This window comes from Rhinolophus ferrumequinum, chromosome 19 (genome assembly GCF_004115265.2).
Source record: "Rhinolophus ferrumequinum isolate MPI-CBG mRhiFer1 chromosome 19, mRhiFer1_v1.p, whole genome shotgun sequence".
NCBI lineage: Eukaryota > Metazoa > Chordata > Mammalia > Chiroptera > Rhinolophidae > Rhinolophus > Rhinolophus ferrumequinum.
In genome coordinates, this window is record NC_046302.1 from 53,731,895 (window position 1) to 53,752,103 (window position 20,209).

Consider the following 20,209-nt stretch of genomic DNA (forward strand, 5'->3'; position numbering starts at 1 on the left):
CCAACGTTTGGGCTGTTACTCTTGTGCCAGAGCCATTCTCAACAAGAGAGATGCCCATAGTACAAAAATATGAAACATAATTTTAAAAATGAACATTTATGTCAAGTCGTGCTTTTTTATCATCTACTCTCACCCTTTGATGCTATTTTTAAAAAGGACAATTTTGAGGCTTGAGAGTCCCCTTTTACAGTGGGACAGTGAAAGTGAAGAGTGGTTGTGTTGTGTCCAAGTTCACAATTTAGCAGTTGCTCAAGGACTCAAATCCAATTGTTCTAACTTTAAACTCTGTAATTCATTTTTTAAAATGACCACGTTTTACAAATACAAAATGTATCAAACCTATAAATCTTAGGTTCTTTATATGTAATATAAGGGGATAAGATTAGAATGAATGTTTCAAGTCTATTTAAACTCTAAAATTCTGATTCTATAATTATGAACAATAAAATTGTTTGTATGGTCAGTCCAAATAAAATTGTGGACAGTCAGTCTTAGCTGTCCTCTTTGCTTGTAGAGAATTATTCATGTCGCAAAAACCCAAAGGATAAATAGTAAAAATAAACAATTACATGTTTTCAATTAATTTATTTTAGAAAAACAAAGGTTTACAATTGGTGCCTTAAGGCAGGTATCATGTTTCGACTACTAATACAGACTTTCAAAAAACCTTCATAGATTAGTCCAAAGTAGAAAATTATTGTTTGCCCACTCTTGGACTCAGACACAGTCAGAAAAAAAATAGATATTTATAAAAATAAAATGGCAAACCTAACCCCATCAATTAACTGATAGCCTTAACATCCCCGTTTTATTTGAACAATTTCGGCGTAGTAAGAATAGCTGAGTGATTTTTTCCTGCCCTACCTCCCTATTATATTGAAGCAATAAAGAAGATATTTAAATCACTTTTTATAAAACCCACACCAAACAAAGCCCTGAAACAGAACACAAGAAACAACAAAAATCCACTAAACAAAACAACAACATAGCTAATCGGTTAACTACTCATGCAGACCCTTCCTTCAACCTCTAGATATTTGGCTTTTAATGTTACTTCTAAATCAGACACCAGAAAACACTGTGTGTGAAAAAGAAAATGAAAAGTCCAGGTCTAATCCTCCTCAAATATGTCTCAGAAGGTAGTAGCTAGAGAAATACTCAAGTATACAATGAAACAAAGAGGACTGCAAGCTACAATGGGACACACAGCTTCAGGACACGCACTTTCTCTTTCTGAAACATCTTTGAATATTGTCTGCACACCAGCTTCAGCAGCAGCAAGCACCTGGGGTTTTGAATTTTAGATTTAGAAGTTGAACTTTATTGCAACTAAAAGTGAAGGCAAAAAACCCTAACAGACTGAAGGATATTTCCTCTTTTGATAGGTAATCAGAGTAAGACTTATCACTGAATTTAGGATGGTCTCTGCTCTCCCACGAGATTCATTCAGAAATCTACATTTATTTTGAATTATTACTTTTCTGGAATGAAATAGCATTCCTAGTAATCTCTGATACCATGTTTCCCTGAAAATAAGACCTAGCTGGACAATCAGGTCTAATGCATCTTTTGGAGCAAAAATTAATGTAAGACCCAGTCTTATTTTACTATAAGACCCGGCCTTATATAAGACCGGGTCCTATATTAGTTTTTGCTCCAAAAGATGCACTAGAGCTGATTGTCTAGCTAGGTCTTATTTTCAGGGAAACAGGATATATCACACTAAAGGGAAAAACACACAATGAGCAAAAAATTTTAAATTTGTTGTGTGAAGACTCTGACACTATCCTAGAGACAAGTAAAAAAGGAAAATTTTAATACAAAAAGGAAGAGATCAAATTATTCACTTATAAACCATTTACACATTTTGTTTTTCCGCTAGATACACTTTGAAAACATAAATGGAATACGGGGCAACAGTATAGAGTTGTGAAAAAGGTAAGAGAGACTAAGGCATTGGCTTATAGACAAAAAAAAAGTCTCTGAAGATTGCCGGACTTGTGTTTGTTGATACATACTGAGCTCTTATTCTTTTTTGATTTTTCCCTGTTGAGGTCTTTCATTTGTAGGTGATACTTGAGGAAAGATAAAAAAACATGCAGATGATGGACACCTGAGAATGATAAACATGAAGAAAAGAGCAATGCCACTTTCTACAATTTCCTCCTGTCACTGGGAATGGCTAAGCTTTGACCTTCTTACTAGACCGAGACCCAAGTACGCCATCCGTACTTACCTCAACTTTTCACGGCTTCACCACTGGGAACAGGGACAGTAATCTTCCAAAAGAATCCCTCGCTACTCTTTGGAGAGGAATCCATTTTTTAAATCAACACCACTTATCTCCAATTTCCATTTAAGAACATTCCATTCTAGTATTTCCTGAAATACCCTGTGACTGCATATGTGCTTCATTATTAAAAATAATAACGAGGTGCCAAACATCAAGAACAAGTAATTATTATGCAGTAATAAAGAACATGGATACAATTAAACACTTATCACTAAGTCCTTAGTTCTTAAGATACAGAGTTTCATTTTAGTTGTGATTAGCATGACATCAGAAACGACCAAAACTGCCCTTGGGGAACCAAACCCTACACAACTTCAGTATCAGGACCATGAATTACACAGTTTTAAAGTGATTACAAACATTTTTAAATGTTTAATAATATGCTTAATATTGGACAACTCAATCACTCCGTGAATAATCACCCAAATAGTCACTTAATAAAAATCCTAAACTTAGCTAAAACAAAGGCCTCGAAAATAATCTACAATAAACATATTAAACTGTTACTTTAAAAAAATACCAATGTTTTTACATTACTTGCGATAGAATACCTACATTATTTCATTATGGAGAGAAGATGAGAGGTCACTGGCTGATATGGCAGACAGAATTGAGAGGATGGAGAAGAAGGTAACTGGCTGACCTCTTAAATCAATAGACATGAATTTTGTTGACAGGCTGCTTATGTCACTCATTACTCATCAGGAACACAGACATGCCCATGAATCATGAAACAGACACATGTCAATATATTTTATATGTATACATGTACCTGTGTCTATATATACACAGATACACACATACTGGATACGTTACCGTGACATGAACATGTGATCTCTATCTATTACTCTTTACAAAGCAGCAAGAGCTTCTTAACAAAGGAAATTTTTAGAAGAAATCCCAAAACAGAAAAAGAGAGAAAAAAAGTAGACTGTTCAGGCTACAACAGGGTAGGAGTGACAGAGATCCTTTCCTCAGTGACAGCTGAGATACCTGCTGCGCGCATTCCCAGGCCTGCTTTGGAGTCACTGCTCCAAGGAAACACAGTTTATTGTTGCAAAGACTAAACACAACACTATTTTTTTAATATTCTACAGGCTAATATGAAAATTTATTATAATACAACTAAGTATAAAGTTAAAAGGTAACAACATTTCCTCTCCTTTAAAAATAATAAAATAAAATCGCTATGCTATATAAAACCAAATTGTTTTTAATCTCATAATCTTAAATTGACCTGTGGAAAAAGTTATTAGTTTTCTTTAAAGTGCCTGAATTTTAAAGACTTAATTTTGTCCATATAAATCTTATCCAACATTTAAGAGGAGAACAGGTGGTAGGAGGTGGAGGTATTATTTTTCTCTATCAAACATGAATCTTCTACCTGACTGACCAATTTAAATACCCTGCCCATAAATCTTAGTTCTGCAACAGACTATTCAGATAGAGAAACATGCAATAGAATCGGTCTGCTGTAACAACATCTAAGGTACGAGGCAAACTTTGCGGGAGTGACTTGTGTTTGTTTTAGTTAAACATTTCCTCTCTTTGCTCCGAACATCTCCCCACTTACGGAAAGACTTTAATCCATGCAGTTTATATTAGCAAAATACAAACAGCATGTTCTCTTCTGTAAAGACCATGATTAAATGTCAATAAATAGACTCTGTAATAATCTGAAGTCCTATCAAATGTCCTGCACTGGTCAAGTCTCAGTCTGTCTTCTTCTCTAACACGTCTTTGGGTTCTTGCGCAGCAGGCACGAGCGAGTCTCCAGTCCTTGGCTCCTGCTGTTCTCTGCTGCCCTCCGGGGCTTCCTGGCTTTCGATTTCACTTCTGGACATTTCGTATCGTTCCTCTACGTAACCTCCATCTGCGTCCGCTGTGTAGATGCCATAGCACATGATACTGATGACACCCAGTGGCAGACCGAAGAGAAAGCAGCCCATCAGGGGGGAGCTCTTGAATATAGACTGTGGAGAGAGAATCACAGCTCAGTTCCCCTCACGTGCACCGCACGGAAAAAGCACGCCTGAATCCAAAACCACTAACATGTCCTCCTTTGGCTGCCATCCCACTTGCTTTCAGTTTTAATGAATCGATGTCAACGTCTCTGCAGTTACCACGTTACAGGTACTGCAGGAGAGAGATTTTATGATGTGCGTGTAACCAGCTGTTGGCAGCAGAAAAAGGCACTGTCACCTTTTCCACACGTTTCTTTGTCTCACATGAACCATAAAGGTCTCCGAGATGGCTGCGACGTGCCCGGCAGCCCTGGAGCTGTGTCCTGGGCAGCAGGAGTCTGATCGCTGAGAAGGCTGCTTATTTACCTGGAGAAGGTACACACCCGTATCTTCACAGGACATTTCAACTAGTTTTTACTTATCTGCTTAGTAGAAAAGCCACATTAAATTAATTTCCCTCAATTTATATACTGTCTCCTCAGCAACTAGAAAAATAAAAGCAACTTTACTGAACAGGTTTTTCAACTATAATACTTCTGTGGGTTGCGACCCTAACTCTTGAGAACCACAGAGACAAATTCACAGGAGAGCAAGGTGACTGTGGACTGAGATACAGAAGAACGCTCACAAAATAAAGGCGCTTTCAGGCGGAAGTTTAACAAGAGTAGGAGTCAGGCCGTTCCCTATGCGGCGAGAGCATAGCAGGAGGCGTACGCGGCATTCAAACAGAGCCTGCTGGTGAGTGCCACCACAAAGGGAGGGGAAGTGACCAGGACCCATGGGGCTAGTGACACAAACTGCGTGGCTGCTGATGGACGGAGCAGACACAGGGCAAGAGGAAGCTGCGGCAGCACTGGAAATATGTGCTGGGACCAGCCCATGTCGGCGTCAGCAGGAAAATAAGGGAATGTCATCGATGCACCGAATGACACATGGGATAAGCCGGGTGGTATGAGAATTCATTTCTAATCGACAGGAGCCACGCGGCTGTCACCTGATTACTGCTATTAGTCAGAGGGAATGAAAATACGCAGTGGAGGCTGCAGCTAGACCAGGAGAACTAAGCCTATGGCTCGAACAAATTCAGGAATGCTTCTGCTGTCAAGGGGACTGAGAGCTGGAGGTGGGGTAGTAAGAAAGAGTTCTGGAGCTCTAAGCAAGAATGGGTCAGAGCCAAGAACTGAAAAGGGCAGGACAAGGAAAGAGACTCTGAAAAAGACTGTAAGTCACGCTGTCAAATTAAGTGACTGAATTCCAGTTAAGTAACCAATCATAAAGAAGTGAATAACTAGAAACATTTCCTATCTGAATCTCATTTCTTAATGTAAATACATGCTAGTTCTTACCTTGCAAATTAAAAAGATGCATTTTTACTTAACCCTTTGAAATTCCACATTTTACCTTAGTTAGACATAAAGGACCTATGTACTTATACAGTCTCAATTGTCAATGACATTAAACAAACTGTCACAACTTACCACAATAGTAGATTTGGCATCAAACACTATTCTTTTCAATCTCTGCAAAATGCTATCACCTCCTTGGGCCTTCAATGTAACAGGAAAAGACCATTAAATTGCTATTCAAGTATTATTACTTCATTTTTCTGTTACATCATCTTACAAAAGCGCACGTGAGAAGTATGTCCCACTTCCTGCGTCCCACCTCCCCGCTGCCCTGTGTGAACTTGGGCTCTCCTCTGGAGAAAGCCTCCTCCCTCTCTCCCACCAAGGCCGACACCACCACCCGAGGCCAGGCCTGCCCACCTTTTGCGTTTAGCTGAGACTTGCTGCAGGGTCTTGGCTACTGTGTAGGGAGAGTTTCCCTGAGGATGAAGCTCAGCTAGAGACAGTGAGTGCTGAGACAAAGATTCCTGATGGAAAGCGACCGCGTTCCTGGCATCCAGCCACCCCTGACGTCGGCCTCATTCCCTGAATTTCTAAGCCACATGACCCAGGAAGAACTCTTAGTGGTTAAACAGTTTGAGATGGGCTTCAGTAACTTACAAATAGGCAGGTTCCCACTCACAGATATTATTTTGACAACTATGACAATCCTACTGTGTGATTAACAGTGTTTCAGAGCAGAAATACTTGTCACTCTGAGCCTACTTTCATATCAAGCCCGTGTGAAGCTGAAACGAAACTCTCACAAGTCAACTTCATGCAAGCGCAGAAGACGCGCATCTTCCTTCCTGTTACTCTAGTCTACCTTCAGATGCACGCTGCCCGTGACCTGTTGAAGTGGCTTCGTGACCCTCTAACATGGGTGGCAACCCCGTCTGAAAACACTGCAGTAAGAGTTACAGAAAAATAAAAACTAAAAGTGAAGACCTCCTGTTCATACTTTCTGAGAAATATTTGATAGGCTCTGGAACTCTCCACTGGGGCTCTGATTCTCAGTACATTTCCTTGTTTCTTAAGAAACTGTGGTCTTATTCACAGGTTTTCTTAGAAAACCAATCTGAGTAACCTAACCCAACTGTGCCCTGGAATCCAGGAAGGTCCTAACAGCCAGCAAAGTTCACTGGTGTCGGGACAGCTCTGCGCACCGCAGACTGTGGCATCCCTACGTCCCGACTCTGCTGCCGGCAGCACATCGCGATCACTGCGACAACAAAAACACCCCCAAATAAACCCTATTTGGGGGGACAATTCCACCCATTAGCAGCATCTCCCACAAAAGAACCTCCTATGTCCGGCAGAACGGGACTCTCTCGACAATGTGAGAAGGTGCGGAGGGGAGGCCTGGCCCCTCCAGAATCAGAAGAAAAGACTAAAACGCCTTTGTCCTCCGGCTCCTCCCATCATCCCTCCAAAATGGAAGCGAATGACTTACTTCTACTGTGCCATCCAGAATGTTATTAATGAACTGGACCATGTCTTCGGCATTCTTAACCTGTCTGTCTAGTAAAAAGTACTGTTGGTTGGAAGTATTAAGTACAACTACAGTTGGGACTTTCAATTCACTGAAAATAGAAAAAGAAAGAAATCAAAATACACATTAAACACAGACATAACAAATATTCTAATATGTATTTATATTATATTTAAGTGCTATCATTACAAAAGGAAGGAGCTATATTAATAGCTTTGCCTCCCTTTGCCTACATTGAAGAAAATTTCAAATTGTGCATCCACTGAGCAATAGTTAAATTAAGATTGTGTGAAAAACATTCTAATACACAATATATCAGACAACTGAGTGTTCACGATTAAACTTAAGGATAAAATTAATATGTACAAAGTATCAATCTCTGGGCAATAGTATTCCTTGCCACACATTTAATTTAAATACCATCCCTGTTAATCAGACACAACCCAGGCACCAGCCATCGCACTGAAATGGCACTCTGCTAACCAGCAGGTCTCTGGAGTCACACTGCTTGTTTTCAAATCTGGGGCTTTCCATCATTTAGTTTCTTAAGCTTAATGTTTTTCATTTGTAAATGAATAAAGGTGTGTGTTGGGGGAAGAACCTATCTTGTTATAAAAATCAGAAGAGAAAATTCAAGTTCAACATTCAGCACAGCACTTTGTACCTAACACGGTCATTGAGGACCACGCTAACCTCTCTACCTCCCACTATCCCACTTCTACGCCCCTCTCCGTCCTGGGGACGTACGGCAGCCACACACCAGACGGCAATCCAGCCTGCAGACGGAAAACTAGCACAACCAGTACGTCTCATTTCATTGAAATAATTTCACTTTTCTTCTTTCCAAGACAGGTTTTTGCACAATCATAAAAGGATGGCGCTCAATTCCGTGTGTCATGTGCACATCAGCTTATGGAGATCTGCATGTCTACGTATATGAAAGTATCATGCAAAAGTATAAAGCTCCGCGGTAGAAACAGTTCACACCACTAATCAGCACCATGCAAGTAACAGTCCAGTGAACTGCTCAGTTGCTCGTAATTCTCTCTCCTCCCCAAAATGTGCTACTCTGACCCCACGATGGGGTGTAGCCGTGTGACTTGGTCAACAGAAGTGAGGAGGCAGAGGCCTGAAATGTACTTGCATGGCTGGGCTTCCCACCTTGAGTTTCACAATTGCTATTTTTCCAGGAAAATACCTTTTCAGGGTCAAGGACACAAAGACCTGGGAAGCAGACCTGAAGGGAACCAGCAGGATGGAGGCGCATCTAGCTGTGGCCTGCCCAGGTCGGCCACGCCCACACAAGTGACAGAATGAGTGGCTGCTGTTTGAAGCCACTGGGTAGCAGGGTGCTTTACCACCCAGTATTATTACTATTAGGTAATGGTTACCTGTGTAATTAAAAAAAAAAAAAAAATCTTAGCTTCATTTTTGTTCATAGAAACCTAACAGGCAATCTTTTGACTGAAAGCAGTTTTGTTATCACAATGCCTGAGTAGCAAAAAAACCCCAGTTTTTATGGAATGGATTAGAACCAGGCCTTCCTGTGAAAATTTACTTCTTTGAAAAAGTTAAATATACAGTTAAACTGTAAACTATTTGTTTTGAAATTATTCAATTTAAATAACGATGGAAAATAACATCTGATCCTATTCCCTCTTAATTATACTCACTAAACCCAATACAAAATACTTTAACAGACCAAAGGTCTGATAGCACCCTATTTTGAGAAAAAGCAAAAAATATAGTCAATGCCACAATGTACTTGTTTTATGTAATATCATACATTTGCCCTAAGTTAAAAACACTTTAGGCATCAATACCTACTAAATTCCACTAATATCTGTCACTCTAAATGCTACTGCCATTAACAGCTTTTGGAGCAAGACAGATCTGGATTTGAGGACTGGGTCTCTTTTACTTGTTGGGCATCCTTTGGCATATAATATCACTCCCTTGAGTGTCTTATAAGAAATCTGAGTTTCCTCGTCTACATAAAATGTACGTAGTAATAGTGCTTACGCCTCACTGAGTTGCTGTAAAAGTTACAAACAAGGACCACATAGTCCAGTGTTGGTCACAAGGTAAGTGCTCAGTGAGGACTTTCAATTATTCTAGAACCATCACTATGTAAAAATGCCTTCCCTCTTCTTTCAAAAACAAAACAAACCAAAACATACAATATGAACGCCACTACCACAATAAACCCACCCAAATGATAAGGGATTGGTGGTGGAGATTACTGTTGTTCTCTGACTCAAAACTTCTATCTCACAATTCACGTTGGAAATATTACTCGTGTGGGAAGGTCTATCCATCTCTAGATATTCTGAATAACATCCTGGGTCAAGCAGTTGTTTATTGGACCCAAATTGCTTTGGTCTCTTGCAAACTCTGTTTAAATCATGGTTTCCACTTGGTTTTGAGTATTAAAAAGTCAGGGCCAAATTTTTCAAGTACTTTTAATAATTGTACAGATCCTTGATTACGTTTTCCTTTGTCTTGATTTCTTTGTTATATATTTTATATCTGGTACTTTATATCTCTGGTACATCAAATCAGAATAGGGATTAAAAAATGGAATATAAATGAAGAAAGGTAACGCCATTTTATAACTTCAGGCTTTTAACTGAAAATGCTGAATGTCACTGTGAGTTTTTAAGTTTGGTTTCATTGTCCCACTGTTCTGACTTGGAAAATGGAAGGCTCTACCGCACACACTGCAACAACCAATGACGGCATCTGCTACCCCTACGTTACTGAGCAAAGCTAACAAGGACCGGACACAGCGCGGTGGTGCTGACGTAGCGGCCCTGGATGGATGCCGCTAGACAAGCGCATCCGTCTCTCGTGAACTTACCCCATCTTTGCACCAGGGGCTACGTGAAAGCTCCAGCACTCTCCTAACCCTGCTTTGCTCCCACTTCTTGTGTTTGCACTTATGCGCTGCCTGAAATAACCTCTCTCCATTCTCCATTCAGCTAACTTCTCATCCTTTCGAACTTCTCTTAACCACTGCCTCGTCAAGCAAGCATTTCTGAGCCCTTCCACCTTGGTGTTCATTGGGTGGGGGGTGAAAGTCTCTCTAGAAAGTCTTTCCAGAATCCTCTACTACACAGATCTTTTCACAGTTTTGTGATGATCACGTCTTAACCAGCGGACTGTAAGCTTCTGAAGACAGGGACTCTAATTTCCTCAGTTTTTGCATCAACAGTGTCACAGATAGTGTATAACATACACGGTCGGACAGTTAAGTTTGCGATTTTCCACCATGCACTTACATGGTGGTAAGTTCACAAACTTAATTGTCCAACCCGTACAGTAAATACTCACTAGAGTGAGTCCTTATTTGAAATTTATTAATTCAATATTGGTATATCAAATGTTTTCTAGTATCTTAAACTTCCAGAAGTGACAAATCAGATCTTTACGTTATAAACAGAACCAATGAAATTATTGTAAAATTGTATATTTTCCCTATAAAGTTATTTTAGTCTGCTAAAATAAATTTATTCTAGAATAACAAGTAATACTTGAATACTAAAAACTTTCTACTTCAGTTACATTTGTTCATTAAAGTGATCTTAAAGTAAGGTGTATACTAAACAGAAACTACAAAATTTTCAAGTTTTTGAATGATGTCTTCTTTTCAAAATACTATAAATTATTAACATTGGATTGGGAGTCACATTTTTTTAGTAAAGAACAATATGAAAATTTCATTTTTTTCAAATATACATGTAAAAAGTGAAGTAAAATATTTAATGGGAGAACATCTGTATCAACATACATCAAATGTTTGCCCTTTTCAGCTATTAGTCCTTCTGTTTCTCAGAAACAGAAATTTAAAAATTAATAGAATTGATAGCAAAATTATTTCATCATTTAGCATTTTACTTACTCCATCAGCAAGGTATTTATATAGTCATTTCCATCCATATGTCCAAACTGAAAATCCCTAACCAACAACAACAAAACAAACCAAAACAAAAAAAAAAAAAAAAAAGAGGGCAATATTAAATACAAAAAAGAAGAAATTAACTTGGTAAGCTTGTAAACATATAAATCACGTATAATTAATGTAGAAAGGTGTTGAATTCTACAGGCTTTTGAGATACAAATATACACAAGTAAAATTAAACAAATTTTAAGACATTTCTACTTCGTTTAAAATGCAGGGCAACATAAGCTTTCCTAACTAAAATACGTTTAAGAAAAATTGCCCACTTACTCTAAAACAGGACTACTCAGAAGACGCCCCTCCTATGCAATAGGAGAAATATACTGATCTATCATTAGAAGACTCAGAACAAAAAGGGAATAATTAAATAATATAACAAATTTATATTAACTGTCTGTTATGGCAGCAACAAACAGAATGATTTAGCACACAACAAAAATGTCACTTCTTTTCATATTTTCAAATTTGTTAATCTTTTAATTCCTGTTACAATCACCATTTGTCTGACTCGTGATTGCTCGTTTAACCTCTCAAAGTATATGTACGTATTTTCTTACCACAAACATATCCCAAATCCTATCAAGAAGCAGGCATATTACAAATTATAAAGTTTTTTTTTTTTTTTTTTTTTTTTTACACTTGTAGCAACAAATTTCAAGTCCAGACCATTCATATTTCTGTATTCATCTCGGAAATTATGAAATGCTACTTTTGGTTTACTATATTATAAAACGTAGCTCAAGATAAAGGAGTCATCCCGAATGCAAGCACCTACCTGTGGAACTGGTCTCTATAATCTCGAGCCACTTCCTGAATAACTGACTTTAATCTGTAGAAGAACAAATATAGGACTATTTCATTTCTTCACTTGAAAAATCTATAATAATTCAATTATAATGTCTGCTGCCTTATCTAACATCACAGGAAAAAATACTATGCTAAATTTATCTGAAGCCATGTAAAGTCTGAACTAGGTGATACTTGAAGCTTAAAACAATTTCAAGGTACTATACCTGGTATGTTCGATTGATGTATTTTTCTCATCAATAACTGCAATAGCCACAAGCTTTCCTGAAATGAAGAATGACATATCTAAGTTCAATAACCCTCATATGCAAACTCTTCAGCTATTACTGAAGCTGTGAATTGGGAATTAGTAAATAATGTTTCTAGAATTTAATTCCAATTACCCTACACATCATACTCAGTGAATCGGTGACTTGGTCGGCCCCAAATGGTAAGTTCCCCACCACCTCGTCCTCAAAATGTAACTAATAGTAAACGTTTAACAATTCATATACACAAGTTGTATTTTTCAACATAACCCACAAAATGATTAAAATAAGTATTTGTCAAAAGCTTAAAACCGTAGGAAATAAGTTGATAAAAGAAGTTCACTCTTAAGTACTACAGCTCTGAAAGAACGGTATGAAATGAGAAGGACTTTCACACCACCGCTCCCTCCGGGACCGGGGGTCACTAACTTGCCAGTAGTAACCCAGAAACAATGGATTCAGATTTATTTATCCCTGTACAGAACATAAACCGTATTTGTCTCTAATATGCTCTAGGAAGGCAGTGTGCGAGCACTGGAGTCAGACAACCAGACCCTGCGATCCAGCGGTGCCCATTACGTTCTCGGCCAGAGAGAAGCGGGGTGAAGCATTGGCATTTGTTAGCTGTGTGATTTAACTTGAGTAAACTTCAACTTAACCCTGGAAACTAGTATCTACTTCAAAGTTAACGTTAGAGTTGAATGAGATTATATGCACGAAAATATTGGGATGGTTTCTGGCTCAGAGTAGGTATTTGAATGTAGGATTAAATCAGTGAGCTACACCCACATCTGAATGCTTCTTCCCTAATTCCATACTGCTCACATGCCTTTAAATTCCATATCATCGTGACTCTTTTTAACCCTCAGCTGAAAACACTAATTCACAATAATTATTTCCCCTCTTGAAATGTTATCTCATTTACTACTCAGTGCTTGGTTTTTGCTGTGCTTCTTTACTTCTCAAGAGCTTCTCAAGTTTTTTTCCAAACTGCCTACCATACACAGAGCATCTTCTCACAGGCCAGCGCAGGCTGTTTCTCACACATCAATTTCATGACTCCTGCGCACCAAGCACCATGCCCAACCCCGGGCCAGTCACGAAGGACATGGTGACAAGCACTCACAGACATAGCTCTGGACCGGACAGCACAGCCCAGAGGGAAGACAATCACGCAAACAGATGCAAGGTGAACGACTGGAAGAGTTCTGAAGGAAAGGAACATGGTGTTTTTGTAAGAGTATTACAGAGGAAACTAATGTAGCTTGAGGGGGTCCATGAAAGACCTTCCTAAGGAAGTAATATTTGGTCTGACTCTGATACATGAGCATAGATTAACTACACAATTCCAGGCAAAGAACAAGATGCATGAAGGTGCTTTGGTGCAAGATGCAAAGCCTCTTTAAGAACTGAAGAGTCAGTGTAACTGGAGAAGGGAGAGGGTGGGGAAGACCAGAGTGAAACGAGACTGCAGATTTGGGCAGGAGTCGCAAGGGGCAGGGACCAGAATTTCTGGGGAGACACTGAGTGTCTGAAGCCGCCGAGAGCCAGGAGTCAGTTGCGGTGCTTGTATACATGGCCACGTGAAATGAGGAGCAGCGCGATACCTAACAAGGACGATTACGGCGCACATGCAAAGGAACACTGACTGCCACAGCCAACTTTTTTCCAAATCAACCTGGGAGAAGAACCTATACGAACAGAGCCAATTTTAATTACCTTGCAGCCATGCTTCTCCTACGATCACAATAACTGAAAGCAAAATGACTACTCCCACATCTCCCCCCTTGCCCTTCACAGGCCTGAAAGGATCAGAAGGTACACCCACGAGTCAGCCTCCAATCCTGAGCTAATACCTGCCTCCCTCTGTAAGGATAAGCAAAGACAGAAACACCACCAGCCACAGAACGCTAAACATGCAGGCTCAAGAACTAGAACAAATATTACCCTAAGAGTTACAAAATAACAGGAGAACCATTCGAACATTTCTAATTTGTATTCTTAATCAGATTGGAGTGCAGAAAATCAGGAAGTGAAAACTAATGACCATTACTTCTCAAACAAAAAAAACTGAGCCTTGAGTCAAGTTTTCCCATTCTTTTAATCTAAAACTACACTTCCATCCTACTTATCACAAAAATGTGAATAGAAACAAATGTGGTAACAATAACCATGATTTCTTATTTGTAATCCACTATAAATTTATGAAACACATCCTCCTAAAACCTACATGGTTAGCTTCCTATAAGTTTTGTAGTTTCACGTATTTGGGACCACAGGTTATCTTCTTATAGTTTTCTTTTTTAGATTTGTATTTATATTGCTTTGCCTGTCAATTTCAACCCTGTAGCTTTAAGTAACAATGCCAATTTGATACCCATATTTTCCTCACGAGTAAAAGCAGGCTGGAAGGTTGTGGGAGTTCTATTCAACTCTTATTACACAAAATCAGCTTCCTGACTATAGCTTCCTGGTTGTTTTATTCCCTCATTTCCTTGTTCTCCAGGCTCTATTTTCTTGTCACTCTCACTTCTATTAGCAAGCCCTCTCTGGCTAATCTTTGATTACATAAAGCTATGTTCTTTAGTAAAATTAATCCATATTCTCATAAAACAGAACTGGCATTCAGGTCTAAAGAAATGAAATTATAGAACAGAGCTTAAAATTCATTTCCTCCAGAATCAGATTTAAGTAATCAATTAAGGAAAAATTTCGTAGCGTTATGGAGAGTTGTATATGTTTGTTACCGGTGTCTCCAAGTTCATACAGGAGGAAGCCATCCATAGTCAGATAATTCTGAAACCTCTCCCTGTTGATCCAAGATGACAGATCACCGTCTTCGTACTCTTAAAAACAAAGTTGGTAAATTATGGTGTAAATATGTGATTACAATGTTTCTAATGTTCTATTCTAGCAGTGTGCATAAAATGCTGGACACAGGATCATAATCTTTAATTCATAAATTTAATTTATAGGAATCTGTTCTGAACCCTCCGATGTACAAAAGCATTACTGCAGAGCCGTTCTTCACTGTGTGTTTGCCGATGGCCCTGAGGGACCTCAGAGCACCATGTGGGAATTGTGGGAGTAGGTATTTGACAATGCCAAGGAATTACTGTTAATTTTGTTACGTGTTATAACAGCATGTGGTTGGCTATAAAAAACCAGTCCACATTTTTAAGAGGTGCACAATGAAGCACACAGTGATGAAATGCCACCAGGATTTGCTTTAAAATAATTCAACAAAGAAAAAAACTTCTGGAAGCAAAAGGGGTCAAGATTTCAGTAATGGTGTAAGCTGGGTGAGTGGGTATGTAGGTAGGGACTTATTACTTGAGCATCCTCTTTACTATGATGTATGTTACATGTAAGAAATATATTTTACAAATAGGCCAAGTATTTGCTTTGATGAAGAAATGCTGAATAGCAGGTGTGTGGTTACTTCTGTCCAGCAAGGAGAGAAGGAGCTAAGGGCAGAATACACGAGGGTGCCACCACTATTGAGGATGTTTTATTTCTTCACCTTTTTGTGAGTCTGAAATGTTTTATCTTTTTTAAAAATTAATTTTGAATATTTTAAAGTAATGTATAGAAACTGCATAGGATTCACTTCTCAAAAAGGGAGATGACCTGACAAAAAACAAAACAAAACAAAAAAACACAACCCAGAACAAAGAACGCTAAGTGGAAAAAGTAAAGTTGAAGGGTAAGAAAAATGCATCAGTCATTCAACTAATGAAAACTATAGGCAGCAGCTGCATTTACTAAATCTTTCATTCACATTTAAGTCCTATAATAGACACAGCATTTTAATTTTAAAATGTTTTATGGGATCTGAAACTTTGGAACTTACCATCATAAACAAAGTAAGTTTCATCTTTGAAAACAAGCACAGCGGGCATTTCTTTCAGTGTCACATACTGCGAAAATCAGACGTGTAAATAACTTTATTTAAAAAAATTTCCATTGGTAGCTATGATTTCAAAAATAATAAAGGATGCAAGAAAAAAACAAACAAGAATGACAAAACTGTTACAGTTAAAAAGAGCACAGTCAATCCCAAGTTCATCCAAGGACGGGGTTTGAGCTCACTTTTTCATCCCCTGGCACAGCGCCCTGTTTCCTATGGAGAAAACCAAGGAATAGCCTTCGAGTGCTAAGACCTAAAGACATCATGGGAAGTAAAGGATGAGAGGCAGTCTGAGGTGGCAGAAGAGCAGCACGGAGGTAACCAGTCAGCACAGGTGGGTTCGAGTCCTTCCCCCCACTCCAGGGCTACGTCACGAGTCCATCACTGTACCTGGGGCGTCAGCTTCCTCCTCTGAATAGCAAGGACACTGAGCCCCCACCTCACCAGGGAGTCAGGAGCTAGATCTGCTGACAGACGTGAGAGGAGGCCTGAACTGTGAACTGCTTCATAAATGTAAACTTACAATGCTATTTGATAATAAGGGATTCAGTCAGAAGGTAGCTGCTTCCTACACCTGTATTGTAATTTTATCAAAATAGTAAAATTATAGTTAAAAAACCAGTATTAGAGCAAAAGAGATAATTTGGGTAAGCCACAGAGAGTTATCACATGAGTGTATCAATACTGAAAGTAACAACAAATAAATAAACAGTTCAGTAGCTAACTAATAAATTAACAGTAAGAATAAAAACAGCTGTCCTGGAAAGATTATAAAGGGGAGGAGGCATATGTCAGGTAATGTAGAAAGGTGTGGTACATTTCTGGTAAAAAATGGTACAGCGCCATGAAAAGAACTATTTTAAAGGCAGTGGTCAAGCTTAGGTAAGGCTCTGTCATCGAGCATGCCTCTATCCACCTTCTCTTAGGAACTCGACCCCAAAGGCGCTTTGCAAGTATTTCTTATATTCAGCCTCGCTCTCCTCAAGGACATCCCTGAGTGGGCCACACCATCACCGTACTAAAGGCATCACCTTTGCTGCCATCCGTTTCCACGTATTTTGAATCCCTCCTCCTCTCTCCTTGTGGTCCTTTAAACTCACTCTCTTATATTACAGTTATTTGTCTACATGACAAACTTCTCCATTCATCGTTAAGTATCCTGAAGTCAGAAACTGTCTTACTTCATCTTCATATTCCTTTTTTCCATTTATTAAGCTTTTTATAAATACTAGTTGGAAAGCTAAGGAAGCTTTGCATGACCACACATTAAAATTCAAAATCTGGGGATAATATAAAATCATGGCTTTTGTCCTTATTTGAGAATTCTTTAAGGGAGTAAAAATCCTCTCATTATTCTGAAATAACTATTACCCCACAGAAGACTTTTGCAACCACATACTCAGAATTAAAAAAGAGATAACAAATATTGATATTTGCAGGAATAATTAAAGAATGTTAAATAAATTAGGTAAGAAGGCTATTAATAAAAATTGAAAACAACAACAACCTGATAGCCCAGAAGTGTGCCCTTGTAGCGACACTGTCTGTGCCCACCCAGATGTTACAGGTCCCAGGGGTTTGGATCTCAGACATCCCGTCCTCACATGAGGACTGAGATGGAGTCAGGGCCGAGACTGCAAGCCCTCTGAGGCATGCCAGGTGAAACTGCCTGGAGAGCTTCACGGATGAGCGTCCAGTAGGAATTCTCATTTCTAATACTAAAACGTGGTCCACTGCACTTACGAGACAAAAGTGTATTGAAAGTTCTAGTCCATTCTAGGCCTCTACATCACATTAAGATATCCTAAGACATCCCAAAATACTGCTTCTTCAACTTTTGAGGCATCTGTTTTAGAATCTGATGGCAAGTATGGCTAATTTTCCAGCCTATTTTCCCCCTACCCCCTTCAAGTAAAAGCGTATACATAAAACACTGCAAAATAACTTCTGAGACCGAACTACGTAAATCCAAATGAGTTAAAAGTGGCCAGAAATTGTCTGGTGTTCCCCAAGGAGTTGAAAACCATTTTAGAATATATATATATTTATTTATAAGATAAACATCTATGTACATATTATAGGAAGCATTAAATACATACTCTAGGTAATGTACTGTGTTTCCCTGAAAATAACACCTAGCTGGACCATTAGCTCTAATGCGTCTTTTGGAGCAAAAATTAATATAAGACCTAGTCTTATTTTACTATGATATAAGACCGGGTCTTATATTAATTTTTGCTCCATAAGACGCATTAGAGCTAATGGTCCAGCTAGGTCTTATTTTTGGGGAAACATGGTAATCTTTTTAAATATTAAAAAATGTTAAACAAAAAAACCAATGTGTAATATGGTATATACCTTTGTGGAAAAAATTATTTTGATTTTTTTATAACTTATACTGATTAAAAAGAAAAAGGACCCTGATTCATTTCATGTTTCAGCTACTGCCAAATTCTCAGGTCCCCATCTCCGAAACACTTTTCTGAAGAGAAGCCTGTACTTGTGGTGTTCAATTCCTTACCTGCATTCTCTCAAAGGCCACGATGAAGCCCCTATTCCCTTGCCTAAAACCGTTTTTCTTAAAACCGCTGTCATCCAAGTGGACAGATACCATGGCTGCTTTGCTTCCTTTTCACAGTCACTCTGCACAAGCCTCGCTCACTGGCCACTCCGATTTTAAACTGCTTTTTATTTTGGCTTGTCACTCATCGTTTTTCCCCACTTAATGGCTCTTGTTTCTCCTTTTCCTTTGTTGTCTTTAGGTCCTGGGCCCTCTTATTTCCTTAATACTTTGCCTCCCATGATTCAGAAGTTTACTTATACAGCCTTAATGCCAGACCCCTAAATCCGACTGTGCATCTCACGTGTACCTGGCTGTCTGATACACCAAATCAAATTAAAACGAACAATGCAAAACTCTTGATCACGTCCCCATCCCGCAACCTGCTCCTTCTGCAATATCCCCAAGATCATAAAAACACCATCTACCAGTTGTTCTAAACCACCTAAGCGTCATCCCTGATTCCTTCCTTTTCCTCCCGATACGCAGGCTCAAATAATTCGATTTCCAAAACACAACAATTCTTTCTCTTTTCCCCATTCTCTTACTAATCTCCAAGCCCAAATTTCCTATATTATTTCACAAGTTGAACGGACTTCTGTGGATCTCCTTTCATCCCTATTCAATTCGTCGTGCACCTGTTCACGACTACCCGGAACAGCCAGACCTGCGGGGCCTCTGCTGCCTCCCGTTTCCCTTCTCCCCCACTGCAGCCACCCGGGGCTACTGCTCTGCCCCTCGATGTGCCAGGCGTGCCCTCATCTTGGGCACCTGCAGCATTGGTTCCGTTTCTCGTGGACTCTAGCCTCTGTGTGGCTCCTTCACGTCACATAAGTCCCAGTTCAAACATTTTCTTCTCAGGCACACATTTCCTGATCACGAATCTAGGGCAGCCATTCCACCTCCCAATGTCCCCTCCTGTCACAGGGCTCCTTTATTTTTCTGATAGCAATTACGATCCCCTTTATAATTTGGTTACGGAGGACCACTATCTCAGTGTGAAGACCCAACAGAAGACCTCACCTCCAACACCAGCATTTAGTTGCCCCCTCCACCCATGAGAACGTAAGCTCCATCTATCAGATCCTGTGCCTGCTTCACCGTCGCTGGGGACTTAATACACAGCGCACGGCACAGGATTAGAGGGTAAAAAGCGGTGTTATGAAATTAAGTGATGGAAATCCAATTGTAAATATTACCTCAGGAACCACGTCTTCTGAGGCAGAAAAAAAGTATGTATATACAATTAGTTCTGAAGCTGCATCTATGTATTTCTCCTGTGAAAATACAAACAAAAAAGGCAACTTAAATATTAAGATCAAAATTCATTCCTCTTTAAACATTCAGAGTAAGTAGTATCGTCACAATTTTCCTCCTTAAGTCCTTTAATGTGAATAGATGGGATATAAGCAAATGAAATAAATTGTTTCTAAGGTAAAAAACCATTGTAACTAAGTGCTTTCATCCTCTAAATAAAGTTCTTTAAATATAACATAAGCTGGATTTATATTTAGTGATTTGATTTGATGACTATAGGAAGAGATATGTGTATGTATACACACATATATAAAATAATTTAATACAACCAT

General features: G+C 39.0%; 1 protein-coding gene across 2 annotated transcripts in view; it reads right to left on the reverse strand.

Moving 5' to 3' along the window:
• Window positions 1-593: 593 nt before the first annotated feature.
• The window catches only part of TMX3 (thioredoxin related transmembrane protein 3), a 40,897-nt gene continuing 21,281 nt past the window's right edge, over window positions 594-20,209 (reverse strand). The window contains exons 7-15 of one of the 2 annotated variants that reach the window (XM_033087340.1): window positions 19,820-19,897; window positions 16,004-16,070; window positions 14,898-14,996; window positions 12,109-12,166; window positions 11,871-11,924; window positions 11,036-11,092; window positions 7,096-7,225; window positions 5,736-5,804; window positions 594-4,266 (exon numbers count right to left, since the gene is read on the reverse strand). In XM_033087340.1, the coding sequence (XP_032943231.1) occupies window positions 4,006-4,266; window positions 5,736-5,804; window positions 7,096-7,225; window positions 11,036-11,092; window positions 11,871-11,924; window positions 12,109-12,166; window positions 14,898-14,996; window positions 16,004-16,070; window positions 19,820-19,897 (873 nt within the window). In that variant the 3' untranslated portion in view covers window positions 594-4,005. The remainder of the gene's footprint in view (window positions 4,267-5,735; window positions 5,805-7,095; window positions 7,226-11,035; window positions 11,093-11,870; window positions 11,925-12,108; window positions 12,167-14,897; window positions 14,997-16,003; window positions 16,071-19,819; window positions 19,898-20,209) is intronic. The other variant, XM_033087339.1, reaches the window with a different exon arrangement.